Source organism: Moschus berezovskii, chromosome 21 (genome assembly GCF_049115385.1).
Source record: "Moschus berezovskii isolate FMDL1 chromosome 21, NW_MosBer_1.0, whole genome shotgun sequence".
NCBI lineage: Eukaryota > Metazoa > Chordata > Mammalia > Artiodactyla > Moschidae > Moschus > Moschus berezovskii.
The window spans coordinates 48285787-48306847 of record NC_142480.1 but is presented as its reverse complement, the minus strand read 5'-3'; the positions used below and the strand labels follow the sequence as shown (position 1 = coordinate 48306847).

The 21061-nt window shown below is 54.1% G+C and overlaps 2 protein-coding genes across 3 annotated transcripts; both read right to left on the bottom strand.

Annotated features, from left to right (window-relative positions):
* Positions 1-751: 751 nt before the first annotated feature.
* Positions 752-15283, bottom strand: UNC45A (unc-45 myosin chaperone A). 2 transcript variants are annotated; one of them, XM_055417845.2, is made up of 20 exons: positions 15166-15283; positions 14770-14931; positions 14548-14584; positions 14086-14261; positions 12052-12144; positions 11383-11550; positions 10078-10246; positions 9652-9822; positions 8411-8582; positions 7135-7435; positions 5865-5959; positions 5487-5628; positions 4974-5114; positions 4361-4488; positions 4104-4170; positions 3578-3691; positions 3284-3399; positions 1906-2023; positions 1645-1800; positions 752-1489 (listed from the first exon to the last, which is right to left on the bottom strand). In XM_055417845.2, exons 1-20 carry the CDS (start codon positions 15169-15171, stop codon positions 1232-1234), a joined length of 2790 nt encoding a protein of 929 aa, XP_055273820.2. In that variant the 5' UTR covers positions 15172-15283; the 3' UTR covers positions 752-1231. The 2 variants fall into 2 exon arrangements, with proteins under 2 accessions (XP_055273820.2, XP_055273819.2); XM_055417844.2 differs by having other exon boundaries at positions 15121-15198.
* LOC129550306 (protein shisa-like-1a) lies at positions 15231-17250 on the bottom strand. Its single transcript, XM_055417858.2, has 3 exons — positions 16894-17250; positions 16347-16557; positions 15231-15565 (listed from the first exon to the last, which is right to left on the bottom strand). The coding sequence occupies exons 1-3, from the start codon at positions 16994-16996 to the stop codon at positions 15370-15372; spliced, it is 510 nt and encodes a 169-aa protein (XP_055273833.1). The 5' UTR covers positions 16997-17250; the 3' UTR covers positions 15231-15369.
* Between the last annotated feature and the right edge of the window lie 3811 nt (positions 17251-21061).

The window sequence follows — 21061 nt, the reverse complement described above, 5'->3', positions numbered from 1 at the left end:
TGGAAGAAAAGCTGTGACCAACCTAGACAGCATATTAAAAAGCAGAGACATTACTTTGCCAACAAAAGTCCGTCTAGTCCAAGCTACGGTTTTTCCAGTGGTCATGTATGGATGTGAATGTTGAACTATAAAGAAACCTGAGCACCGAATAATTGACGTTTTTCAACTGTGGTGTTGGAGAAGACTCTTGAGACCTGGACTGCAAGGAGATCCAACCAGTCCATCCAAAAGGAAATCAGTCCTGAATGTTCACTGGAAGGACTGATGCTGAAACTGAAACTCCAATACTCTGGCCACCTGATGCGAAGAACTGACTCATTGGAAAAGACCTTGATACTGGGAAAGAGTGAGGGCAGGAGGAGAAGGGGACGAAAGAGGATGAGATGGTTGGATGGCATCACCGACTCAATGGACAGGAGTTTGAGTAAACTCCAGGAGTTGGTGATGGACAGGGAGGCCTGGTGTGCTGTATGTAGTCCATGGGATCACAAAGAGTTGGACACGACTGAGAGACTGAACTGAATGCATTTATATCCATGTAACTGAATACTGATTTGCTCCCTGATGTTTACCCTTTGACCCTCTAACAGGGATAAGCAACTCAGCGGACCTGGGGTGGGAATCCATTTGATCCCTTCCCTAAAGGTGGCTGTGCTGCTGTAAAGCTGCCCACACTACTCAATCATGCCCAGCTCCTGCTCCATACTCTGGCCCACTGCCAGCCCTCCCTGCCCACTGACAGAGCACATACTTGAGTTCCATGCACTTTATTTTTTTGGATACACTGGCACATGGGACCTTAGTTCTCTGATCAGGGATTGAACCTGCAGCCCCTGCCTTGGAAACACAGTCTTAACCACTGGACAACAATGAAATCCTTCCACAAGCTTTTATTAGAGGATCAGAGGTGGTCTTGCTAGCAGGTTCGGGTGATGCTCATAGCTGGTGAGGCTGCTTGCTGTGTCCTTCCCAATGCCAGGAACCCACAGGCTGAATTAGGACACGCCGTCCTCATTCCTAGCTGTCTTAGTAGTACAGGAAAAAGTGCCCTGCCGCGTGAGGCCGGAGGCTGTGCTGGGACAGCAGGGCTGTGAACATGCTCCCTGACTCAGAAGAGAGGACATCAAAGGGCAGCTGGGGAGGAGAGGCCAGATGTTTGCATCCCAGCCCCCACCAGCCAGTCTGTCCTTGCTCCTTGTACTGTGATGGGTAGTATGTGTGAGGCAGGCCCTCATTTTCCGTCCTGGCTGGGTTTGATAAGCCCATATTCCACTGCTTTCCCCAGACAAGCTGTGGCCGCCCTGGTGACCGGGCTCTCCTTGTCCTTGGCCAGCACCGACAGGATCTCCAACACCTCACTCTCCATCAGGGTGCTGGCGATCTCCCTCGAGGCTTCCACCATGTTCAGCACCACCACAGCACCCCGGTGCTGCAACTCCTGGCTGGGGCTCAGAAGCAGAGCCTGCAGGATCTCCAGCCAGTGTGTGGTCTGCCGGAAACAGGGCAGTGTGACCATGGAGCAGCAGGGAACCCTGGCTGCGAACACCACCCGCACACCCTGGGGCTGCCTTCCACCAACCGACCGCCAGCAGGCTGGGGGTTCCTGGCCCACCTCCCCCGTCTCCACCAAGAAGAGGCACTGACCACTTGGGGGATGCGGCTGCAGAGCGAGGGCCGCATGGAGGTGAGCATAGCCAGGCCCCCGGCGGCCGCCTGCCGCAACAGCTCATCGTCCTCGCCGCTGTACAGCACCAGCAGCTTCAGCCGGTCGTTGCCCGTGGCTTCAAAGAGGTCCTGCACCTGTGGCCAGAAGCAGGGAGGGTCCAAGTCAGATAGGGCAAAGCCCAGCCAGGGCAGGGTACTCCTGCGTGCCTGCCTGGTGTGACTGCCTGGACCAGCCCTCACCTCCTTGCTCATGGCCAAGTTACACATGCACTCCGTGGCCGCCCGGCGGAGCATCTCGTGCTCCTCAAACATGTAGCCCTCGATCATGGGCACGGCCTTCTCCTTCAAGATCTTCTGCCTGCAGGGCCAAGGGTGGAAGCATTGGCATCACCAGAGCGGTTGCATCCGTCACTCCCAGCCCCGTTTCCCCATACAACAAGCCTTGGGCCAAGGATCTCCCTGGGCAATATGCAGAAACCGCCCTGCACAGGTTTGAAGCCACCAGGCAGTGGTTTCCAGCCTTCTAACCCAGCCAAGGAGACAGCACATGGGACCTTGGAAAATGCTCTGAACTAGGAGTTAGGAGACCTGGGGGTCATGATGGCGATGCTAACATCTAACGTTTGAGCACTCACTCTGACCTAGCACTTGGACTATCTTACTTAATCCTCACCACAGGGACTTCCTGGTGGTCCAGTGGCTAAGACTCCCCGCTCCCAATGCAGGAGGTCCAGGCCCATCCCTGATCAGGTAACTAGATCTCACACGTCACAAGTTAGGATCCTGCATGCTGCAACTATGACCTGGCACAACCAGATAATAAGTATTTTTTAAGAAGTCCTCACCACAGCCCTATGGTAAAGGGGCACGTGTGATTACCACTACTGTTTTGCAGAAGAGGAGACTGAGGCTGAGTAGCCTCACCATTAGTGACAGCAGCTAATACGTACTGCTTGGACACACTGCTAGGAGTCAGGCATCTAGGTCGTCAATGCTTTTACCTGTATTTTCTCATTTAATCTCCTCACTGCTACTCCATGAGATAGGTATATAACCATTCCACTTCGCAGAGAGGGAAACTAAGGCACACAGGTGTTAAGTTACTTGTGAGGTTACACACTAATAACCAATAAAGCCTGGATTTGAACCCAGGTGGTCTGACTCCAGGGCCTGCACTCTTATGGCCTAGTTCCTTGCCCTCTCGCAGAACACTGTACAAGTCACGCCTCTCAGCCTGTCTGGCAAATAAGTAGCTGAGGAGTGCTCTCCAAACTGTAAAGTGCTGGACTTCCCTGTTGGTCCAGTGGATAAGAATCTGCCTGCCATGCTGGGGTATAAGCCCACGTGCCACAACTACTGAAGCCTGTGCTGGAGCTCCTAGAGCCTATGCTCTGCTACAAAAGAAGCTAACACAAAGAGAAGCCCGTGCACTGCAATGAGGCGTAGCCCCCGTTGACCGCAACTACAGAAAGCCAGTGTGCAGCAACTGAGACCCAGCACAGCCCAAAATAAAATAAGGAAATAATCGATTAACAACAAGAAAAACTGTAAAGTGCTTTCCTGGGAATGGTCTAAACCACCGTGCCCTGCCCAGGTCCCGCATCCCCGCAGACCTCACCGGAGCCTCTCGCTGATCCCCGCCAGATTCGTTAGAGCCATGAGCGCCTCGAAGTTCTGCAGGCCGGAGCAGTTGAGGTGCAACAGGGAGACGAGAGGCCGGACCACCTCGTAGATCTGCGATACACACCCATGCATCAGGGCTACCAGCCCTGCAGATGGGAGTCCAGCCCCTGAGAGGTCGCCCCGCCCCCACCCCGGGGCCTCACGGAGGGGCCGCAGCCCGGGTCAAAGGCCAGGAGGGCCCGCTGAGGGGATGGAGGACAGGCCGGGGCTGGGGCAGGAAGACACGCACCCGCTCGCCGGGAAAGGTCATCTCTGGGTTGGAGGTGATGGTGAGCTTGGCGAGAGCCTGGGCTGCCTTTGTCTGCCCCACGTCGGTGCCTTCCAGGGCCAGTGGGAGCAGAGCCTGTGGGACAGGCCCATCAGCACCCAGGGTACAGCCAGGATCGTGAGGCCAGAGGCCCTGACCGTGCTGCCCTCGCCTCTCCCATCTCTCTCCCCGGGCTTGACCACACACCCACTCACACACTCTCACTTCCTAGGCCTCCTGGCAAGCTACCCAGACGCTTCTGGAAACACTTATTAAGGGCTAGACGTGGACTGTGCCAGGCACGGGGCCATGAAGGTCAATGACACAGGAGCACTCAGACCCTTGTAGGCACAAAGTCCAGGGCCCTTCAGCATCACTCACGCATCAGGAAGACATTCCTGATGGCTGCTAATGACACTTCTCCGTCCCCATCCAACACCGACCTCTGCTGTGGCAGCCACTGAGTCAGGTTTTATGGCCCATCCTGAAGGAGTCTGAGCCAGCTTACCTTGCCCCCTCCCTGAGCAACCACAGTACCACGGTCCTCAACCTCTTCCACCAAAGCCAGGAAGACCCTGCGGGGAGAATGCCGGGCTGGGCGGGTGGGCCAGGGCTCTGGTGGGCAGACCTTCCGCTCCCAGGTACAGCAAAGGCGGACTGCCAGGTGGATGGCCCCTTTTGCTCCAGGAGCCCACTGCACCAGCAATGGCTCCCTCTGTAGTTTCATCAGCAGCGGGGAGGCTGATGGGCAGAGGGCAGGCTCACCTGGAAAGCAGCTCCCTGCAGGAACTGGTCAGCACAGGGCTCTCGGTCTTCACCATGCACGTCATGGCCGACACCACGCCAGCCGCCAGCAGCTTCTTCACCCGAGCCCGCACGAAACTCGGCTTGTCCTGGGGAAGGAGGCAGCTGAGCAGAGGGACCCCAGCTGATCAGGCAGGGGCAAGGGGAACCCTTCTCACGACACATGTTGATGGGCATGGCAACCAAGGGAAAGAGGACTTCCCTGGTGGTCTGGTGGTTAAGAAGCCACCTCCCGATGCAGGGGACACAGGTTCAATCCCTGGTCTGGGAGGATCCCACGTGCTGCAGGAAACTAAGCCCGTGCGCCACAACTACCGAGCCTGAGCTCTAGAGCCCGTGCTCTGCAACAAGAGAAGCCACCGCAACGAGAAGCCTGCGCACGGCAACTCGAGAGTAGCCCCTGCTCACCACAGCTAGAGGAAAGGCCAAGCAGCAACAAAGACCCAGTGCTGCTGAAGATACATACATGAGTTAAGTTAAAAAAAGATGAAAAGAGAAACCCGCATAAACAGAAGGCGCTTCTGCTGTGGAGGCCTCGGGTCAACGGGCCCCCATGACGTGGAGGTGCCCTCACCTTGGGGTGCTGCTCGGGCACATGCTGCTTGGCGTACTTGGCCAGCTCCACCATCTTGGGGTCCGGCTCCTCATAGTCGTAGCTGTTGGTGCAGTTCACCAGTGCCGAGGCCACCGCGAAGAGCACCGACCTCTCCTCGGACTTCCGGGAGGGGGCAGAGGAGCCATCAGCAGCCAGCCCGGGGGCAGAGCAGGACCGGGGTCGGCGCTGCCCGGGCTCCCAGCTCTACCCTCGGCTGGGCCCCCTGGGCACCAGGATGAATCCAGGCACCTCCCAGGCCCCAGGGCGGCCCCTGACTTTGGGAGCTCACGCACTTGACCTCCCCAACTCCTCCTAAGACAGCGTCCTTTCTGACAGCACTGGGGCAGGTCAGAATACCCAGGCCACACAGGGCAGTCACTCGGGCTACCAGCCCTGTGTCACAAACGCCGCTGGCCACAACCAGCCAAGAAAGCCCATTGGGCTCTAATCCTAGTCAGCGGCCCTGGACGACTGCAGGAACCCAGAGGCTACCTTGCTGAGCTGGAACAGAGCCTTCAGGGCAGCCACATCCTCCACAAACTCTTCCTTCACGTCAGCATCAAAAGTGAGATAGGCCAGGCCCTCCACTGCCCAGCGCCGCGTGCCCACATCCATCTGGTCGTTGCATAGCCACCTGGGGGCGTGCAGGGCACTGATGACTACCAGAACGGGCAGGGGGATGGCCGAGGGGTGCCAGGAGGGGCACCCCAGGACCCAGGCAGGAAAAGCCAGGGGTTGGGGCATCCCCACCACATACGGAAGTAGTTCACTTGGAGGGTCTGCCTGGGGAGGACACGGCAGTGAGGATTCCCCTCTTCTCTTGAGGTCTGGCCAGCAGGCAGGGAGCCACGGACATGCTAAACCACTCACTTTCGACACTGCTTGGCCAGCTTGAGAGTGGAGCCTTCGGCAAACTGCTTCATGCTGAAGTCGGTCCCTCCGGCCGAGCCGAGCTTACAGAGCCCCTGCAAGAAAGGGTGAGAACCAGCTGTTGGCCAAGGGATGGAGGCAGGGCAGGGCTCCCCCCCAGCACTCTGCCAGGCTAGCTGGGAGCCAGGCACACCCCCACCAGGCTACCAGCTGGACTGTACTGTGCTAAGTCGCTTCAGTCGTGTCCAACCCTTTTTGACCCTATGGACTGCAGCCCGCCAAGCTCCTCTGTCCATGGGATTCTCCAAGCAAGAATACTGGAGTGGGTTGCCACGCCCTCCTCCAGGGGATCTTCCCAACCCAGGGACTGAACCCACGTATCTTATGTCTCCTGCACTGGCAGGCGGACTCTTTACCACTAGTGCCACCTGGGAAGCCCACAAAACCAACTGCTAGGGTGGCTGTGTGATAGCATCTGGGAGAGACCGACATGCTGACCACTGTGCTGGCCCGGGTCCCCCGCCTGATGTGCACCGGGACTTGCTCTGCTCCTTCCCACCTCACACCAAGGAAGCTCTTGACAGGCAGAGCTAAGATATGTGTGGGGAGAAGACAAGTGCCTCAGCCAAGGCCAGGACCCCCATGGGAGGGAGAAACCCAGGACAAGGTTCCCCAAAGAGGAGGACCGGCTTCCTCCGGGGCAGGGCTGCAACAGGCTCACAGGGGTCAGGTGTTCCCTAGACCACCGGCTCTGGGGGCTGCTTGGCAGCCCAGCCGGTTCATACAGCCCCCGGACCTGCCTGGCCTAGTGTGTCCTCCAAACTCCTCCCAGAGCCGCTCCCACCACCCACAGTGGGCAGCCCGGGCTGCCCTGCATTCTTAGATGTCCTCTCTGTCCAAGCCTCACCTCCTCCTCCTCCCCAGGAGACAAGGCCCTGAAAGTGATAGTCGCTCAGTCCTGTCCAACTCTGCGACTCCATGGACTGTAACCCACCAGGCTCCTCTGTCCATGAGATTCTCCAAGCTAGAACACTGGAGTGGGTTGCCATGCCCTTCTCCATGGGACTGTCTCAACCCAGGGATGGAACCCAGATCTCCCACATTGCAGGCAGGTTTTTTACTGTCTTGAGTGATCAGGGAGGCCCTTCGACAAGGCCCTGCACATCGCCGGTTTTCACCGAGCATGTGCTGAGGCTGCACTCTGAGACACAGCCAGCCAGGGCCGCCCGCCTGGCCACCTGCTGGCTCAGCCCAGGCCTGCCCGTCTCACCACCAGTGCCCGGATGCGGATGCTGTCCTTCTCGCTGCGCTTGTACAGGTCTTTCAGCAGCGAGACGCCGTTGGCCGTGATGAACGAGGCCCGCTTGGCCTTGCCGGCTGCGTGGATCAGGGCCTCCACAGCCACCAGCTGCTCCTCCTCCTGCTCCGAGGCGCACAGGGCGATCACGCTCTCCATGACACCATTCAGCTCCAGGGCCCGGTTGCCGGCGTCACACGGGCCCTGCAGGAGGCAGGACACTGTCTGGATGGCCCGCAGCTTCCCGGCCAGCCCGTGGCCCTCAAACCAGCTCCTGAGGGGCACAGGGTGGCAGCCGTCACATCACAGCCAGCACAGAGAGACTGCCCTTCCCTCCGCCTCCTCCACTGGCCAGGCATCTGCAGGATGTGGGCCACAGCAGCAAGCAAAGCTGCCAGCGGGAAGACCAGGACACCACCCCTCTGGACGGCAGCCACCGGGGTTCTTCATCCAGGCTTTCATTCGAGCCCCATCCCCACCCCCGATGACCTGCCATCTAATGCAGGTCGCTGTCACTCACGCCATCCTGTCTCCTTCCCTGTAGTCACTGAGGTCCAAACTTGGGCCACTTACTCCAAGAATTGTCATCCATCAGTCTGCTCCTAGCTGTGAGCCCTTAAGGCTGAGGACTGTGAAGCAGCACTGGTGTGTCCGGATGGACACACAGCGGATGCTCAGTGAACACGACGTGCTAGAGGACACTGGCTGCACTAGAGAGCTTGAGAGCCTGTGTGTACTCAGTCGTGTCCAACTCTTTGTGACCCCATGGACTGTAGCCCGCCAGGCTCCTCTGTGCATGGGATTTTCCAGGAAGAATACTAGAGTGGGCTGCCATTCCCTATTCCAAGAGATCTGCCCGACCCAAGGATTGAACCCGTGTCTCTTTCATCTCTTGCACTGGCAGGCAGATTCTTTAGCAATGAGCCAGCTGCACTGGAGGAGAACTGACATAAGAAAGAATATCCTTGGGGACCTCCCTGGTGGTCCAGTAATTAAGACTGTGCTTCCACAGCAGGGGGAATGGGTTTGAGCCCTGGTCGGGAAACAGATCTGATACGCTAAGCAGTGTATAAATAAGAAAGAACGTCCCTGCAGAGGGACTCTGAAACAACAAGTGGCCCTTGGGACTGCTCTGACTCTCACAAGTCCTCCCCAAGGCCGTTTCTCTGATGGGAAACCTTTCACTCCTGTCTCTCCCCAAAGAGTAAGCACTCTCAAGGGAGCCCTGGCTACAGGAGGGCTCCCTTACTTGATGTAGTTTTCACAGAGTCGGTGGAAATTCTCCCTCTCGGCATCACACTTCAGGTCATCGAAGAGCTTATTGAGCAGAATGGAGGCGCTCATGCGGCTATTTGCTGTCACTGTGAGCTCCCCAGGAGGGTCCTGCACAGAGCCCCCCACCTCCAGGATCTTCTTCAGACCTGAAAAGACACCCTATTCAGACAGCAGGACACGGATTCCAACCCTGATGGGTGAAGGGAAGAGGTCTCCGCTCGCACGAGGTCACAGAGTACAGGCAGGCTCAGAGAATCGGGCTGGTGGACCCCGCTGTCTATGGGGCGGCAGGTTTGGGGTCAGCAAAGGACCTCAGAAGTTAAGGTCTGTGGGCTGGTCCTGCCTGTGAAGCCGAATGCTCTGGAGCTTGGAGGTTCCTCACAGCTGCAAAACTGCAGGGAAAATAACCTCATGCCTCATAGGATCATTGGGATAACAAGAAAAGATGAGTTTCCAACAGGCGTGCTCACGCTGGGACGTTGCCAAACTTTTCTTATATTTTTTTGGGGGGAAAGAAGTGTGAACTTATATATTAAACTGTAAGAATATTCCCCCTGTGTACAGAAGTAACACACACTCAATGAAAAATACTTGACACAGAAAGCTGACCCAGCCTCCCTGTTAACCTGCTCATGGGCCTGCTCGACATGTGGACGAGTGCCCACGCACACAGCTGAAGGGCCCAATGTTGCCGAAGGGCACAGCACAGGGCACGCGGTGCAGAGTAGACAAACGTGCTGGGTGCAATCGCTCCTGGGGTCGCGCAGGCCCAGCCAGCTGAGCAACATGCCACACATACGCTTGATTTATTTACCTACCTATAAGTGTGTGGCCAATAACTGTTAGGCGCTCAGTCATGTCCAACTCTTAGGGACCCAATGACTGTAGCCCACCAGGCTCCTCTGTACATGGGATTCTCCAGGCAAGAATACTGGAGTGGGTTGCCATTCCCTTCTCCAGGAGATCTTCCCGACCCAGAGATCGAACCATGTCTCCTGCATTGGCAAGAGGATTCTTTACCATCTAAGCCACCAGGGGAGCCCCGTCTACCTGTATTTCTCTTTCTTATTCATATGCTGTGCCACGCGGGACCCACATGGGATCTTCGTTCCCCAGCCATGGATTAAACCCAGGCCCTCGGCAGTGAAAGCACAGAGTCCTCACCACGGGACTCCAGGGGAAGTACCTTTCTCTTTTTCAAACTCTGTCACCTACCTTGGTCGATAACCCAGAGGGTGAGGCTGTTGTTGGGGTCCTTGGGAGACTTCCGGGGCACCACTTTAATCAGGAGGGTCAGGGCATTGTCTCGGCCTTGGCCCGAGACCCCCACCTCCGTCAGGAGCTCCAGGAGGTTACTGATGAGGACCTTCAGCTCCCGGGCGGGATCTGGCAACAGGAAGACATTCACTGGCTCTACAGTGGCCCAGCCCTGTCTGACCCTGAACTTCCCTGGCAGGGCGAGGGGACCTGCAGCTGGGCGCTGGTTCCCAGCCTCCCCCAGAGGCATCCCATGTCCTTAGAGCTCCGAGTGAGATACCGTCAACAAGCCTTTCTCCTGAACAAACTGCAGGTGCGGCCAGCTTGGCTGCTCCCCGCAGACATCGACACCCACAGGACCCAGACTGGCTCCCACTGGCTCACCCACGATGACGGCGCCTTCTTTGCCGCGGAAACCCTTCTTGACACCTTCCTTGAGGGCATCGAACATAACCTGCAGCAGGTGGCAGGCAGCCAGGGACACGGCCTGGTTTTCCATGCCCAGCATGGAGACCACCCGCCGGGTTCCCAGCACGCTCAGGGTGGCCACTGTCTGGTGGGGGGAGAGAGGTGGACAGAGCTTCCAGTTGGCAAAGGGCAGCTTCAGTGATCCCTAACTGGGGGCTGCAGAGGGTGGTCAGAGGAGAGAAAACTTTGAGTGGAAAGAGCAGCTCCCCGGGAAAGCAAAGTGGGTCTGCCTGAGGGCGAGACCTGGGTGATACCCGGATTCTCTTGTTGGAAGGGCTTCCTAAAGAAAACACTCCAGGGACTTCCCTGGCGGTCCAGTGGTTAAGACTCTGAGTTTCCACTGCGAGGGGCATTGGTTCAACCCCTGGTCAGGAAACAGATCCCAAAGGGATCCCAGGAAGGGAGCAGGACATGGGCAGAATTCACGTGATTTTACCAGTTTTAGTTCTGGGAACCCAGAGATAGAGCCCGATCTTGGCCTGACTAGTTTTCACAGAATGTTTCACATTTCCACCCCTGATCTAGGAACTGTGGGCTCCTCTAAAAGTTACTGAGGGTCAAGTCCTTGATCCCCGAGTCCAGCTGGTGCAGGCAAGAGCCAGAGCAGGGACTTGGTGACACCAGCCTGGGACAGGGCTGTGCTGGCTGAACCGTGTGTGCGGGACACCCACAGTCTCCACAGAGAACCATCTCAGGGTGCTGCCCTGCATATCCGGTTACTGACGTGATGGTGAAGATGCTGTGGGTCATGTGACCCACCACGTCACGCACTGTGAGGACCCTTGTCCAAGCAAAATGCCAGCCTGGTGGCGAGGGAAGGACAGGTGCCCCATTCTTTGCAAGCAGCATGCTTTTACCACACAGACAAGGAGGGCATCAGTGACCAGGCATCTCAGAAGAGCCGAGGGTGACCTTGTGAGCCTTCTGAGCACATGCTCAGGGTGTCCCAGGGCTGCTTACTCTTTCCTGGCCTCACTTTGTGCCAAATCGTGTTGGTCTTTTGGTCATTTTAATGTTGCCTCTCTTGTTATGTATCTCCTCATACTTTGCCTTGTAAGTTGAGAGCTATGGGACTTCCCTGGGGGTGTCCAGTGGTTAAGACTCTGTGGTTCCAATGCAGGGGGCACAGCTTCAATCCCTGGTCAGGGAACTAGGATCCCACGTGAGTGGATGGACAAACAGACTGACAGAGACAGTAGCTAGACCCTCCGCCACACCCACCCGTGACTGGTGCTCAGAGCAAATGCCGACTAGGGTGCGCAGGGCTGCCAGCATCAGGTCGGGCTCTCCCGTGTCCAGCAGGCGCTGCAAGAGCTGAACCCCGTTGCTCCGGAAGATCTTCTCGGCCCCAGCATCCTCCCGGGCCAGCACCACCAGGTTCTGAGACGCCTGCATCAAAGGCAGTGCATTGTGATGTGAACACGGCACACGGCATGGAGAGAGAAGACAACCTGAACCTCACTGCTTCCACTGAGCTCAGGGACGTTGGCCATAAACTTCACCGCTCTGAACATCAGGTTCCTCCTCTGTAAGCAGAGGGAAAAGCTCGCTCTGGGAGTTGATGGTTAGCATAAATGGAGTCTTAAGTCCCTGGCAAAGCCTGAAGGGCCAAGTCTGTGACTCAGACACCTCTGTGCACCTGGCTCCTGGCACGAGACCTGGGCACCAGTAGGCGCTGGTTCCAGGAACACTGGTTCCCTCTCCAGGGCCCACACTGAGGCTCCAGGCCCTTTGATCCCCCACTCAGGCTCTGTGAGCCCAGCGACACCACCTGGGAGGTGACGAGCCAGCAGACCAGGTCAGCAGGGGCTCCTGGGTCAACATCATACACACACAGGGAGGGGTGGGCAGCACTAAGGGAGCTCTGCCCCCACTCGCCCAGGTCTATACCTTTTGCTTTTTCTCGGTGCCTTTTTCTTGTGGGTCCAATAGTATCTGAAACATCTGCTCCACTTTGGCATCCGTTGAGGACATGTATCTCACCTATGACAAACCAGCAAAGCATGGGAGGAATCGCCTCTTGGCCCCAGACAACACATTTCCTCTTTGTTCTCTCCAGCTCCTCTCCAGGCCTGGCTCCTGACTCCGGAGGACACAGCACGGATGTCTGGGCCCAGGTCTCATACCCAGCTACCTTGGGCAGGAAGAGACTCGCCTGGCAGCTTCTCCCAAACTTCCCCGGGCTATTTTCTTCTCTGAGCTCTTTCCTCCTTGGGCAGCAGGGAGTGGTGCCGATGCTGAAGGCAGTGCCATTCAGAAGCGTGGCGGCCTTTTAGCCACAAGAAAACCCACTCCCAGGGGGCTATGCATTGTGTGGCGGTCTGGGTACATGGCTCATGGCACTGAATCGGCATTTATACCTCCTGCAAGGGAGCCAGCAGGTCATGATGAAGTTGCTGATACTCTGTTTAGGTCAAGGATTCTCTTTTTGATGGATTTTTAAAATAATCTGATGACCAACCTCATCCTAGGCCTTTTCCTTCCCCAGGGTTCTGGGCGTGGATAGCGCACGTGCCTAACACGTGTGTGCCCACTGCCCCTCCTGCATCCATGGTAGACACCACTGACGCATCCCCTCCTAGGCCCAGGCGACCTGCTTCCAAATACTTCTCAACACACAGCTCAAGGCGGCCCCTGCAGATCAAACAGAGCTGACGCTGAGAGGAAAATAATTTGCTTTCCCAGGTCTCAGTCTCTTGATGAGGTGTCTGCCATTGTATTACTTGCATATTAACACCCCATTGTCAGGATAAGTCCAACTTGAAAATAGTTAATGACACTCTTTAGATTCTCTTCTCAATTTTTAAACATGTGAATCACACAAGCATCATTTCTTTATTTTAAAAAATGAACAGATGAAGCAAAATCTCTTTTGAAAAGCCCCTGCAAGCCCATTCCTTTCCCTAGCAGTCACACTGTTATCATTGCGATGTCTCTCTTTTAAAAGATTTTCCTCTGTAATGACATACCCAAGTGTACCCATGGAAAAAACATGGTATTACTTTGGGTGCATATATGGCGGATTGTTTTAACATAGATGATATCACACTGTCAGCTTTCCACCTCCATTCATGACGATCTGCCTATTCTCAATAACTACACATAGGTGTCTGTAATAAGGATGTGACTCAATCTGTTTAGCCAGTCCCCTATTGCTGGGCATTTTGGTAAGTTCCAATTTTTCATTACTATGAACAAGGTTGAAACAAACATACACACACCTACTTGCATACATGGACAAGGCTTCTCTAGGGAAAACAGCAAAAAGTAAACACACTGAATCACAGTATATGCTCAAACTTAAGAGATGTGCTAAAGGACTCTCCAAGGAGCTGTACCAATTCACAGCCCCCAGAAGCAGTCATGAAAAGCCCACGATCGCCCCAACCTCACCCTATAACTGTCTGTCTCCCTCGTTCTAGCAATGTGTACAAACTTTAAATGTCTGCCAAACGGGGCTTCCCCGGTGGCGAGTGGTTAAGAATCTGCCTTCCAATGCAGGGGACATGGATTTGATCCCTAGTCAGGGAACTATGATCTCACATGCAGAGTGGCAATTAAGCCCACGTACCACAACTACTGAGGCCGCCCACCCTGGAGCCCACGCTCCACTAGAGAGAAGCCCATACAATGCATCAAAGATACTGTGCGCGGCAACTGAGACCCAAAGCAGCCAAAAATAGACATACTTTTTTTTTAATGTTAAAAAATGTTTGCCAAACAGACCATTGAAAAGAACAGCACTTTGCTGTTCTCTCAATGTGCTTTTTCGTGACCACTGACAAGGTTGCGCATCCTTCTATAAGGCCATCTGCCATCAGTATCCCCTCTTCAGAAATCTGTGATTATACCTTTGCTTCAGATCCACTGTCCAGTGCCCCTCTACCACCGGTCAATGCCTCGCTCTCCCAGTTACTCACATACCTTCTCCTGAATCTGGCCCGCGATGTTCCGCAGGGCCTCCTGGAAAACTTTGTTCTTGGGCTCCAGGCTCACACATCTCTGCAGATCAAGGATGGCCTGGTCGAGGCGGCCCAGTTTCTCTAGAGCTTGGCTCCTCCGGTAAAGTGCTTTGACGTCCCCGCCGTCCTTTTCAATGGCTGAGCACAAACAGGAGCTCTGTCAGCACCCGAGAGGCCACCATCTCCAGGCAAGAGCAGTAGGGAAAGATCTCGAGGGCTAGAGGAAGGTGGGGGTATGGATGTGGGGCTCAGTATTTCAGCCTCAGAAAAGGTGAGGGTAGCTGCAGAAAAGGAGATGCCCAGGGAAGTGTGTGTGTGGGGGGGAGAAGGCAGATGTGTTTTAGGGGTGAAAGGAGAAGGAAAAAGTGAGGACTACCCACCCCAGAAGCCCCATGGCTTCACCCAAGGGCTCTCATTCTCCTACCTTTGGTTGCCTCTGTTTCTGCTTTCTCGTAATCTTCCTGAAACAGAAAGAACAGGGCTTGAGTTGCTGGTCATCTCCTTTTTCGGGCAAAACTGGGCAACAGGGTTGTGCCCGAGTCACCTAAAGACCCAAGGGCCATGTGACAAGTGTGAGGGCCCCAGCACCAGCGGGGTAGGCAAAAAAGGTCCGGGAGGCGAGGAGAAGAGCAGCCGGCTCCCTCACCAGCTTGAGGTGGCAGGCCGCCCGGTTCCGATGCAGAATGGCCTGGTCCTGGGGCGTTGAGCCCAGACCCAGGGCTTGTGTGTAGGCCGTCAGGGCACCTTCGTAGTCCCCGCATTTGAACAGCTCGTTGCCATCCTTTCGCAGCTGTTCCACTGAGCTGGCCTGTGGAGGGAACGCGTGGAAAAGTCGCAGGTAGGCTCAGGGTGAGTCGGGAAGCTACTGGGAGAGGACGCTGAGGGTCGCGGGTGAGTCCCATGGAGGGCCACACTGAGAGGGAGGAGGCGGCCCGGGAATCGTCCGAGCAGGTGAGAAGTGGAGATAGCCCAGGGGGATGGGTAAATGGGTACGCACCCCGGGGCCGGCCGACTGGGGCTCGGGGGTCCCCGGACCACTCACAGTCATCGTGCCACAGACGTCCCGGGCGCGCGCAGGCGCAGTCTCTAGAGTAGGGTGGGTCGAGGCTCGGGAATCCGCCAGCGGCGGCCCCGCCCCAGTCTTGCGTCAGAGGCGGGGCGGGGTATGGGCGGGGCCAAGGAGAGGGCGCGCCAGGCGCGGGGCGGTGCTCTGCCCGGGTCCGCAGGCGCAAAGGCCCAGGCGCGCTTAGTCTGTTCCCGCTGAGACCTGCAGGGGGCGCGCAGCGGAGGACCTAGAGGGACGCCGGTCGCTGCTGGGGCTCAGGTCTCGGCATTGGCCCCGGCCCCGGCTCCGAACGCGGCAGAAATGCACAAGGTCTGCAGTCATCAGGGCCACGAGCAGCAGGCTGTAAAGGCTCAGCGCTAGGAGCGGGCCCGGACCCCTGTGAGAGACGGGAGGGTATCAGGATGCAGGCCCCAGCCGTTCTCGCCGCTTCACGTGCATTACAGAGCCCCCGAGAGTCTGGAAGAAGCTACCCAGAAAAGTGCAGAATGTGTAAATACAAACTCAGGGAGCTCACAGGTACCCTGAAGTCATCCACGGACAGATTCAGGATTGAAAACCCCGACGATAATACATGTTTGATCAAACCCCGAATGCAAGGAGATCCAACCAGTCAATCCTGAAGGAAATCAGTCCTGAATATTCACTGGAAGGACTGATGCTGAAGCTGAAACTCCCAATACTTGGCCACCTGATGCGAAGAACTGACTCATTGGAAAAGACCCTCATGCTGGTGAAGATTGAAGGCAGGGGAAGAAGGGGACAATAGAGGATGAGACTGTTGGATGGCATTGATGGACACGAGTTTGAGCAAGCTCGCCTGGCATGCTGCAGTCCATGGGGTTGCAAAGAGTTGGACACGACTGAGCAACTGAACTGAACTGATAATACATGTAAGATTGCTCCAGATACTCCTTTCAGTATTGACACCCGTCCAACCCCACCTACCACACAACACCTACAGTGACTCCCTTTTACCGGTTCTAACAGCCCCCTGTACTTTTCCTTCACAGATTGTTTTGTAATCATGTATTTAGGTGATTTTATGTTTGAGATCTATCTGTAAACTACAAGCTTCCCACCCCAGAAATTAGGAACAGAGTCCAAGATACTGGAACACCCTGTCAGAGTTCCAGGGGCTCTGGGGTTGGAGTTCTCACCTGAAGATGGGAGGAGGCCGAAGGGCAGACAGATTGACCTGGTTCAAGGCCTCAAATTCAGCCTGAGTGCAGCAGAAGCCCCCTGCAGCCTGCAGGTGGCAGCAGTAGGCTTCCTCCGGGGTGTCAGAGAGCCGAGGGCAGAAGAAACCCGGGTAGCGATGGCCATCAGCATCCCAGGTGGTCTGGCACAGGTGGGGGTGATGGGCCAAAGCTGAAGGGAGGGGTGAGGGGGGCTGGAGACAGGCAGGAGTGATCTACCCACATCCCACTCATCCCTTTTGAAGAGTAAAAAGGGTCAACTATTATCAGAAGGGCAGGCTTTCTCTCTCCTCACCAGCTCTCCAGAGGAGCCTGCTACTGCTAAGTCACTTCAGTCGTGTCCGACTCTGTGTGACCCCACTGACGGCAGCCCACCAAGCTCCCCCGTCCCTGGGATTCTTCAGGCAAGAACACTGGAGTGGGTTGCCATTTCCTTCTCCATGAGGAGCCTATACCTGCTAAAAGAGTAAGTACCAGAGGGGGTGGTGGGCAGAGGAGAGCGCTGTACCTGAGAGGGAGGCCGGCTGAGCACGCATCATCCAGCTGAAGAACAGCAGCAGCCCCACTGACAGGCCCATCAGCAGAGGGCTTGACCTCCTCTGGAAGCCCATGAGCAGTCACCTCCACTTCCACCTCGGCCCTGGTCCTAGAAACCCCAACAGCTGTATTTTTAAGCCACAGATGCAGACAGTAAGGAAATAAACATCAAAGCACCATTAACACAAACCTGAAGCTTCTCTGTCACAGACCTCTAGCGAGAGATGAAAGTGACTGAGTTTCTATCTTCTGTTGAAAACGTGGGGATTGTGGCTCCACACTGCCTAAGGTTCTCTGAGCTGAAGGGGAAAAGGCTCAGAAAGCTGGAGGGCTGAATGAGGAACGAGCCGAGTCGAGCCACTAGCCTGAAGAACAGACACGCATTTAGAACCAGATATGTTTCTCTCCACCCACTCTTAACTTTCAGGCTGCCATGGAAGCCATGGGAATTCAGCTTGTTCCATTTCAGGCCCCAGAGACCTTGTTTCCAGCATTTGGGGCTTCCCTCTCTAACTTCTGCATCGTGGCAACCACCAACACCAGCTGAAAAGCAAGAGTGCGTGCTCTCGTTAACTTGTCCCCTGAGTCCTTATCGGCCCAGCTACCAGCCAAAGTGCAGAAGCTGCTAATCAACTGGAGTAAACTTCAGTTCAGTTCAGTTCAGTCGCTCAGTCGTGTCCGACTCTCCGCGACCCCATGAATCACAGCACGCCAGGCCTCCCTGTCCATCACCAACTCCTGGAGTGCACTCAAACTCATGTCCATCGAGTCGGTGATGCCATCCAGCCATCTCATTCTCTGTCGTCCCCTTCTCCTCCCGCCCCCAATCCCTCCCAGCATCAGAGTCTTTTCCAGTGAGTCAACTCGTCGCGTGAGGTGGCCAAAGTATTGGAGTTTAAGCTTTAGCATCAGTCCTTCCAATGAACACCCAGGATCGATCTCCTTTAGAATGAACTGGTTGGATCTCCTTGCAGTCCAAGGGACTCTCAAGAGTCTTCTCCAGCACCACAGTTCAAAAGCATCAATTCTTTGACGATCAGCTTTCTTCACAGTCCAACTCTCACATACATACATGACCACGGGAAAAACCATAGCCTTGACTAGACGAACCCTGGTTGGCAAAGTAATGTCTCTGCTTTTTAATATACTATCTAGGTTGGTCATAACTTTCCTTCCAAGGAGTAAACGTCTTTTAATTTCACGGCTGCAATCGGCATCTGCAGTGATTTTGGAGCCCAAAAAAATAAAGTCTGACACTGTTTCCACTGTTTTTCCATCTATTTCCCATGAAGTGATGGGACCAGATGCCATGATCTTTGTTTTCTGAATGTTGAGCTTCAAGCCAACATTTTCACTCTCCTCTTTCACTTTCATTGAGAGGCTTTTTAGTTCCTCTTCGCTTTCTGCCATAGGGGTGGTGTCATCTGCATATCTGAGGTTATTGATATTTCTCCCAGCAATCTTGATTCCAGCTTGTGATTCTTCCAGCCCAGCGTTCCTCATGATGTACTCTGCACAGAAGTTAAATAAGCAAGGTGACAATATACAGCCTTGATGTACTCCTTTTCCTATTTGGAACCAGTCTTTTGCTCCATGTACAGTTCTGACTGTTGCTTCCTGACCTGCATACAGGTTTCTCAAGAGGCAGGTCAGGTGGTCTGGTATTCCCATCTCTTTCAGAATGTTCCACAGTTTATTGTGATCCACACAGTCAAAGGCTTTGGCATAGTCAATGAAGCAGAAATAGATGTTTTCTGGAACTCTCTTGCTTTCTCCATGATCCAGCAGATGTTGGCAATTTGATCTCTGGTGCCTCTGCCTTTTCTAAAACCTGCTTGAACATCTGGGAGTTCACGGTTCACATATTGCTGAAGCCTGGCTTGGAGAATTTTGAGCATGACTTTACTAGCGTGTGAGATGAGTGCAATTGTGTGGTAGTTTGAGCATTCTTTGACATTGCCTTTCTTTGGGATTGGAATGAAGACTGACCTTTTCCAGTCCTGTGGCCACTGCTGAGTTTTCCAAATTTGCTGGCATATTGAGTGCAGCACTTTCACAGCATCATCTTTCAAGATTTGAAATAGCTCCACTGAAATTCCATCACCTCCACTAGCTTTGTTCGTAGTGATGCTTTCTGAGGCCCACTTGACTTCACATTCCAAGATATCTGGCTCTAGGTCAGTGATCACGTTATCATGATTATCTTGGTCATGAAGATCTTTTTTGTACAGTTCTGTGTATTCTTGCCACCTCTTCTTAATGTCTTCTGCTTCTGTTAGGTCCATACCATTTCTGTCCTTTATCGAGCCCATCTTTGCATGAAATGTTCCCTTGGTATTTCTAATTTTCTTGAAGAGATCTCTTGTCTTTCCTATTCTGTTGTTTTCCTCTATTTCTTTGCATTGATCGCTGAGGAAGGCTTTCTTATCTCTCCTTGCTATTCTTTGGAAATCTGCATTCAGATGCTAATATCTTTCCTTTTCTCCTTTGCTTTTCGCTTCTCTTCTTTTCACAGCTATTTGAAAGGCCTCCTCAGACAGCCATTTTGCTTTTTTGCATTTCTTTTCCATGGGGATGGTCTTGGTCCCTGTCTCCTGTACAATGTCACGAACCTCCGTGCAGAGTTCATCAGGCACTCTATCTATCAGATCTAGTCCCTTAAATCTATTTCTCACTTCCACTGTATAATCATAAGGGATTTGATTTAGGTCATATCTGAATGGTCTAGTGGTTTTCCCTACTTTCTTCAATTTAAGTCTGAATTTGGCAATAAGCAGTTCATGATCTGAGCCACAGTCAGCTCCTGGTCTTGTTTTTGCTAACTGTATAGAGCTTCTCCATCTTTGGCTGCAAAGAATATAATCAATCTGATTTCGGTGTTGACCATCTGGTGATGTCCATGTGTAGAGTCTTCTCTTGAGTTGTTGGAAGAGGGTGTTTGCTATGACCAGTGTGTTCTCTTGGCAAAACTCTATCAGTCTTTGCCCTGCTTCATTCTGTGCTCCAAGGCCAAATTTGCCTGTTTTTCCAGGTGTTTCTTGACTTCCTACTTTTGCATTCCAGTCCCCTATAATGAAAAGGACATCTTTTTTGGGTGTTAGTTCTAAAAGGTCTTGTAGGTCTTCATAGAACCATTCAGCTTCGGCTTCTTCAGCGTTACTGGTTGGGGCATAGGCCTGGATTACTGTAATATTAAATGGTTTGCCTTGGAAACGAACAGAAATCATTCTGTTGTTTTTAAGATTGCATCCAAGTACTGCATTTCGGACTCTTTTGTTGACCATGATGGCTACTCCATTCTAAGGGATTCCTGCCCACGGTAGTAAATATAATGGTCATCTGAGTTAAATTCACCCATTCCAATCCATTTTAGTTCACTGATTCCTAGGATGTCTATGTTCACTCCTGCCATCTCCTGTTTGACCACTTCCAATTTGCCTTGATTCATGGACCTAACATTCCAGGTTCCTATGCAATATTGCTCTTTACAGCATCGGACCTTGCTTCTATCACCAGTCACATCCACAACTGGGTATTGGTTTTGCTTTGGCTCCATCCCTTCATTCTTTCTGGAGTTATTTCTCCACTGATCTCCAGCAGCATACTGGGCACCTACCGACCTGGGGAATTCCTCATTCAGTATCCTACCATTTTGCCCTTTGATACTGTTCATGGGGTTCTCAAGGCAAGTATACTGAAGTGGTTTGCCATTCCCTTCTCCAGTGGACCACATTCGGCTATGCCAAGAGGAGCTACCCCAAGCCTGAGGCCAGGGCCGGCGGCCGAGAGGAGCTACCCCACTTCCAATAGGCGGTGGCTGTGCAGGCGCGAGAGGGCTGAGAGGAGCTACTCCACGTTCAAGGTCAGGAGGGGCGGCCTTGAGGAGATACCCCTCGTCCAAGGTAAGATGCAGCAGCTGCGCTTTGCTGGAGCAGCTGTGAAGAGATATCCCACACCCAAGGTAAGAGAAATCCAAATAAGACAGTAGGTATTGCGAGGGGGCATCAGAGGGCAGACACACTGAAATCATAATCACAGGAGTAAACTTAGCAATCAGCCAACTCCACTTCACAGGGACAGCTCTTCCAGGGTCTCCCGGTCTTGGCAAACCTCATACTTCATAGATACTGTCTGCTGAG

What these genes read in the sequence shown, in the direction of transcription:
- UNC45A (XM_055417844.2), bottom strand. Translation starts at nt 15,171, where the DNA reads ATGACTGTGAGTGGTCCGGGGACCCCCGAGCCCCAGTCGGCCGGCCCC. An exon ending in CGGCCTGCCACCTCAAGCTG is followed by an intron (nt 14,585 to 14,769) that starts GTGAGGGAGCCG and finishes TTTCTGTTTCAG; the next exon opens with GAAGATTACGAGAAAGCAGA. An exon ending in CTGGCCAAGCAGTGTCGAAA is followed by an intron (nt 5,629 to 5,864) that starts GTGAGTGGTTTA and finishes GCACGCCCCCAG; the next exon opens with GTGGCTATGCAACGACCAGA.
- LOC129550306 (XM_055417858.2), bottom strand. Translation starts at nt 16,996, where the DNA reads ATGGGCTTCCAGAGGAGGTCAAGCCCTCTGCTGATGGGCCTGTCAGTG. An exon ending in TCAGCCGGCCTCCCTCTCAG is followed by an intron (nt 16,558 to 16,893) that starts GTACAGCGCTCT and finishes CCCTCCCTTCAG; the next exon opens with CTTTGGCCCATCACCCCCAC. An exon ending in CGGCCTCCTCCCATCTTCAG is followed by an intron (nt 15,566 to 16,346) that starts GTGAGAACTCCA and finishes CGTCTCTCACAG; the next exon opens with GGGTCCGGGCCCGCTCCTAG.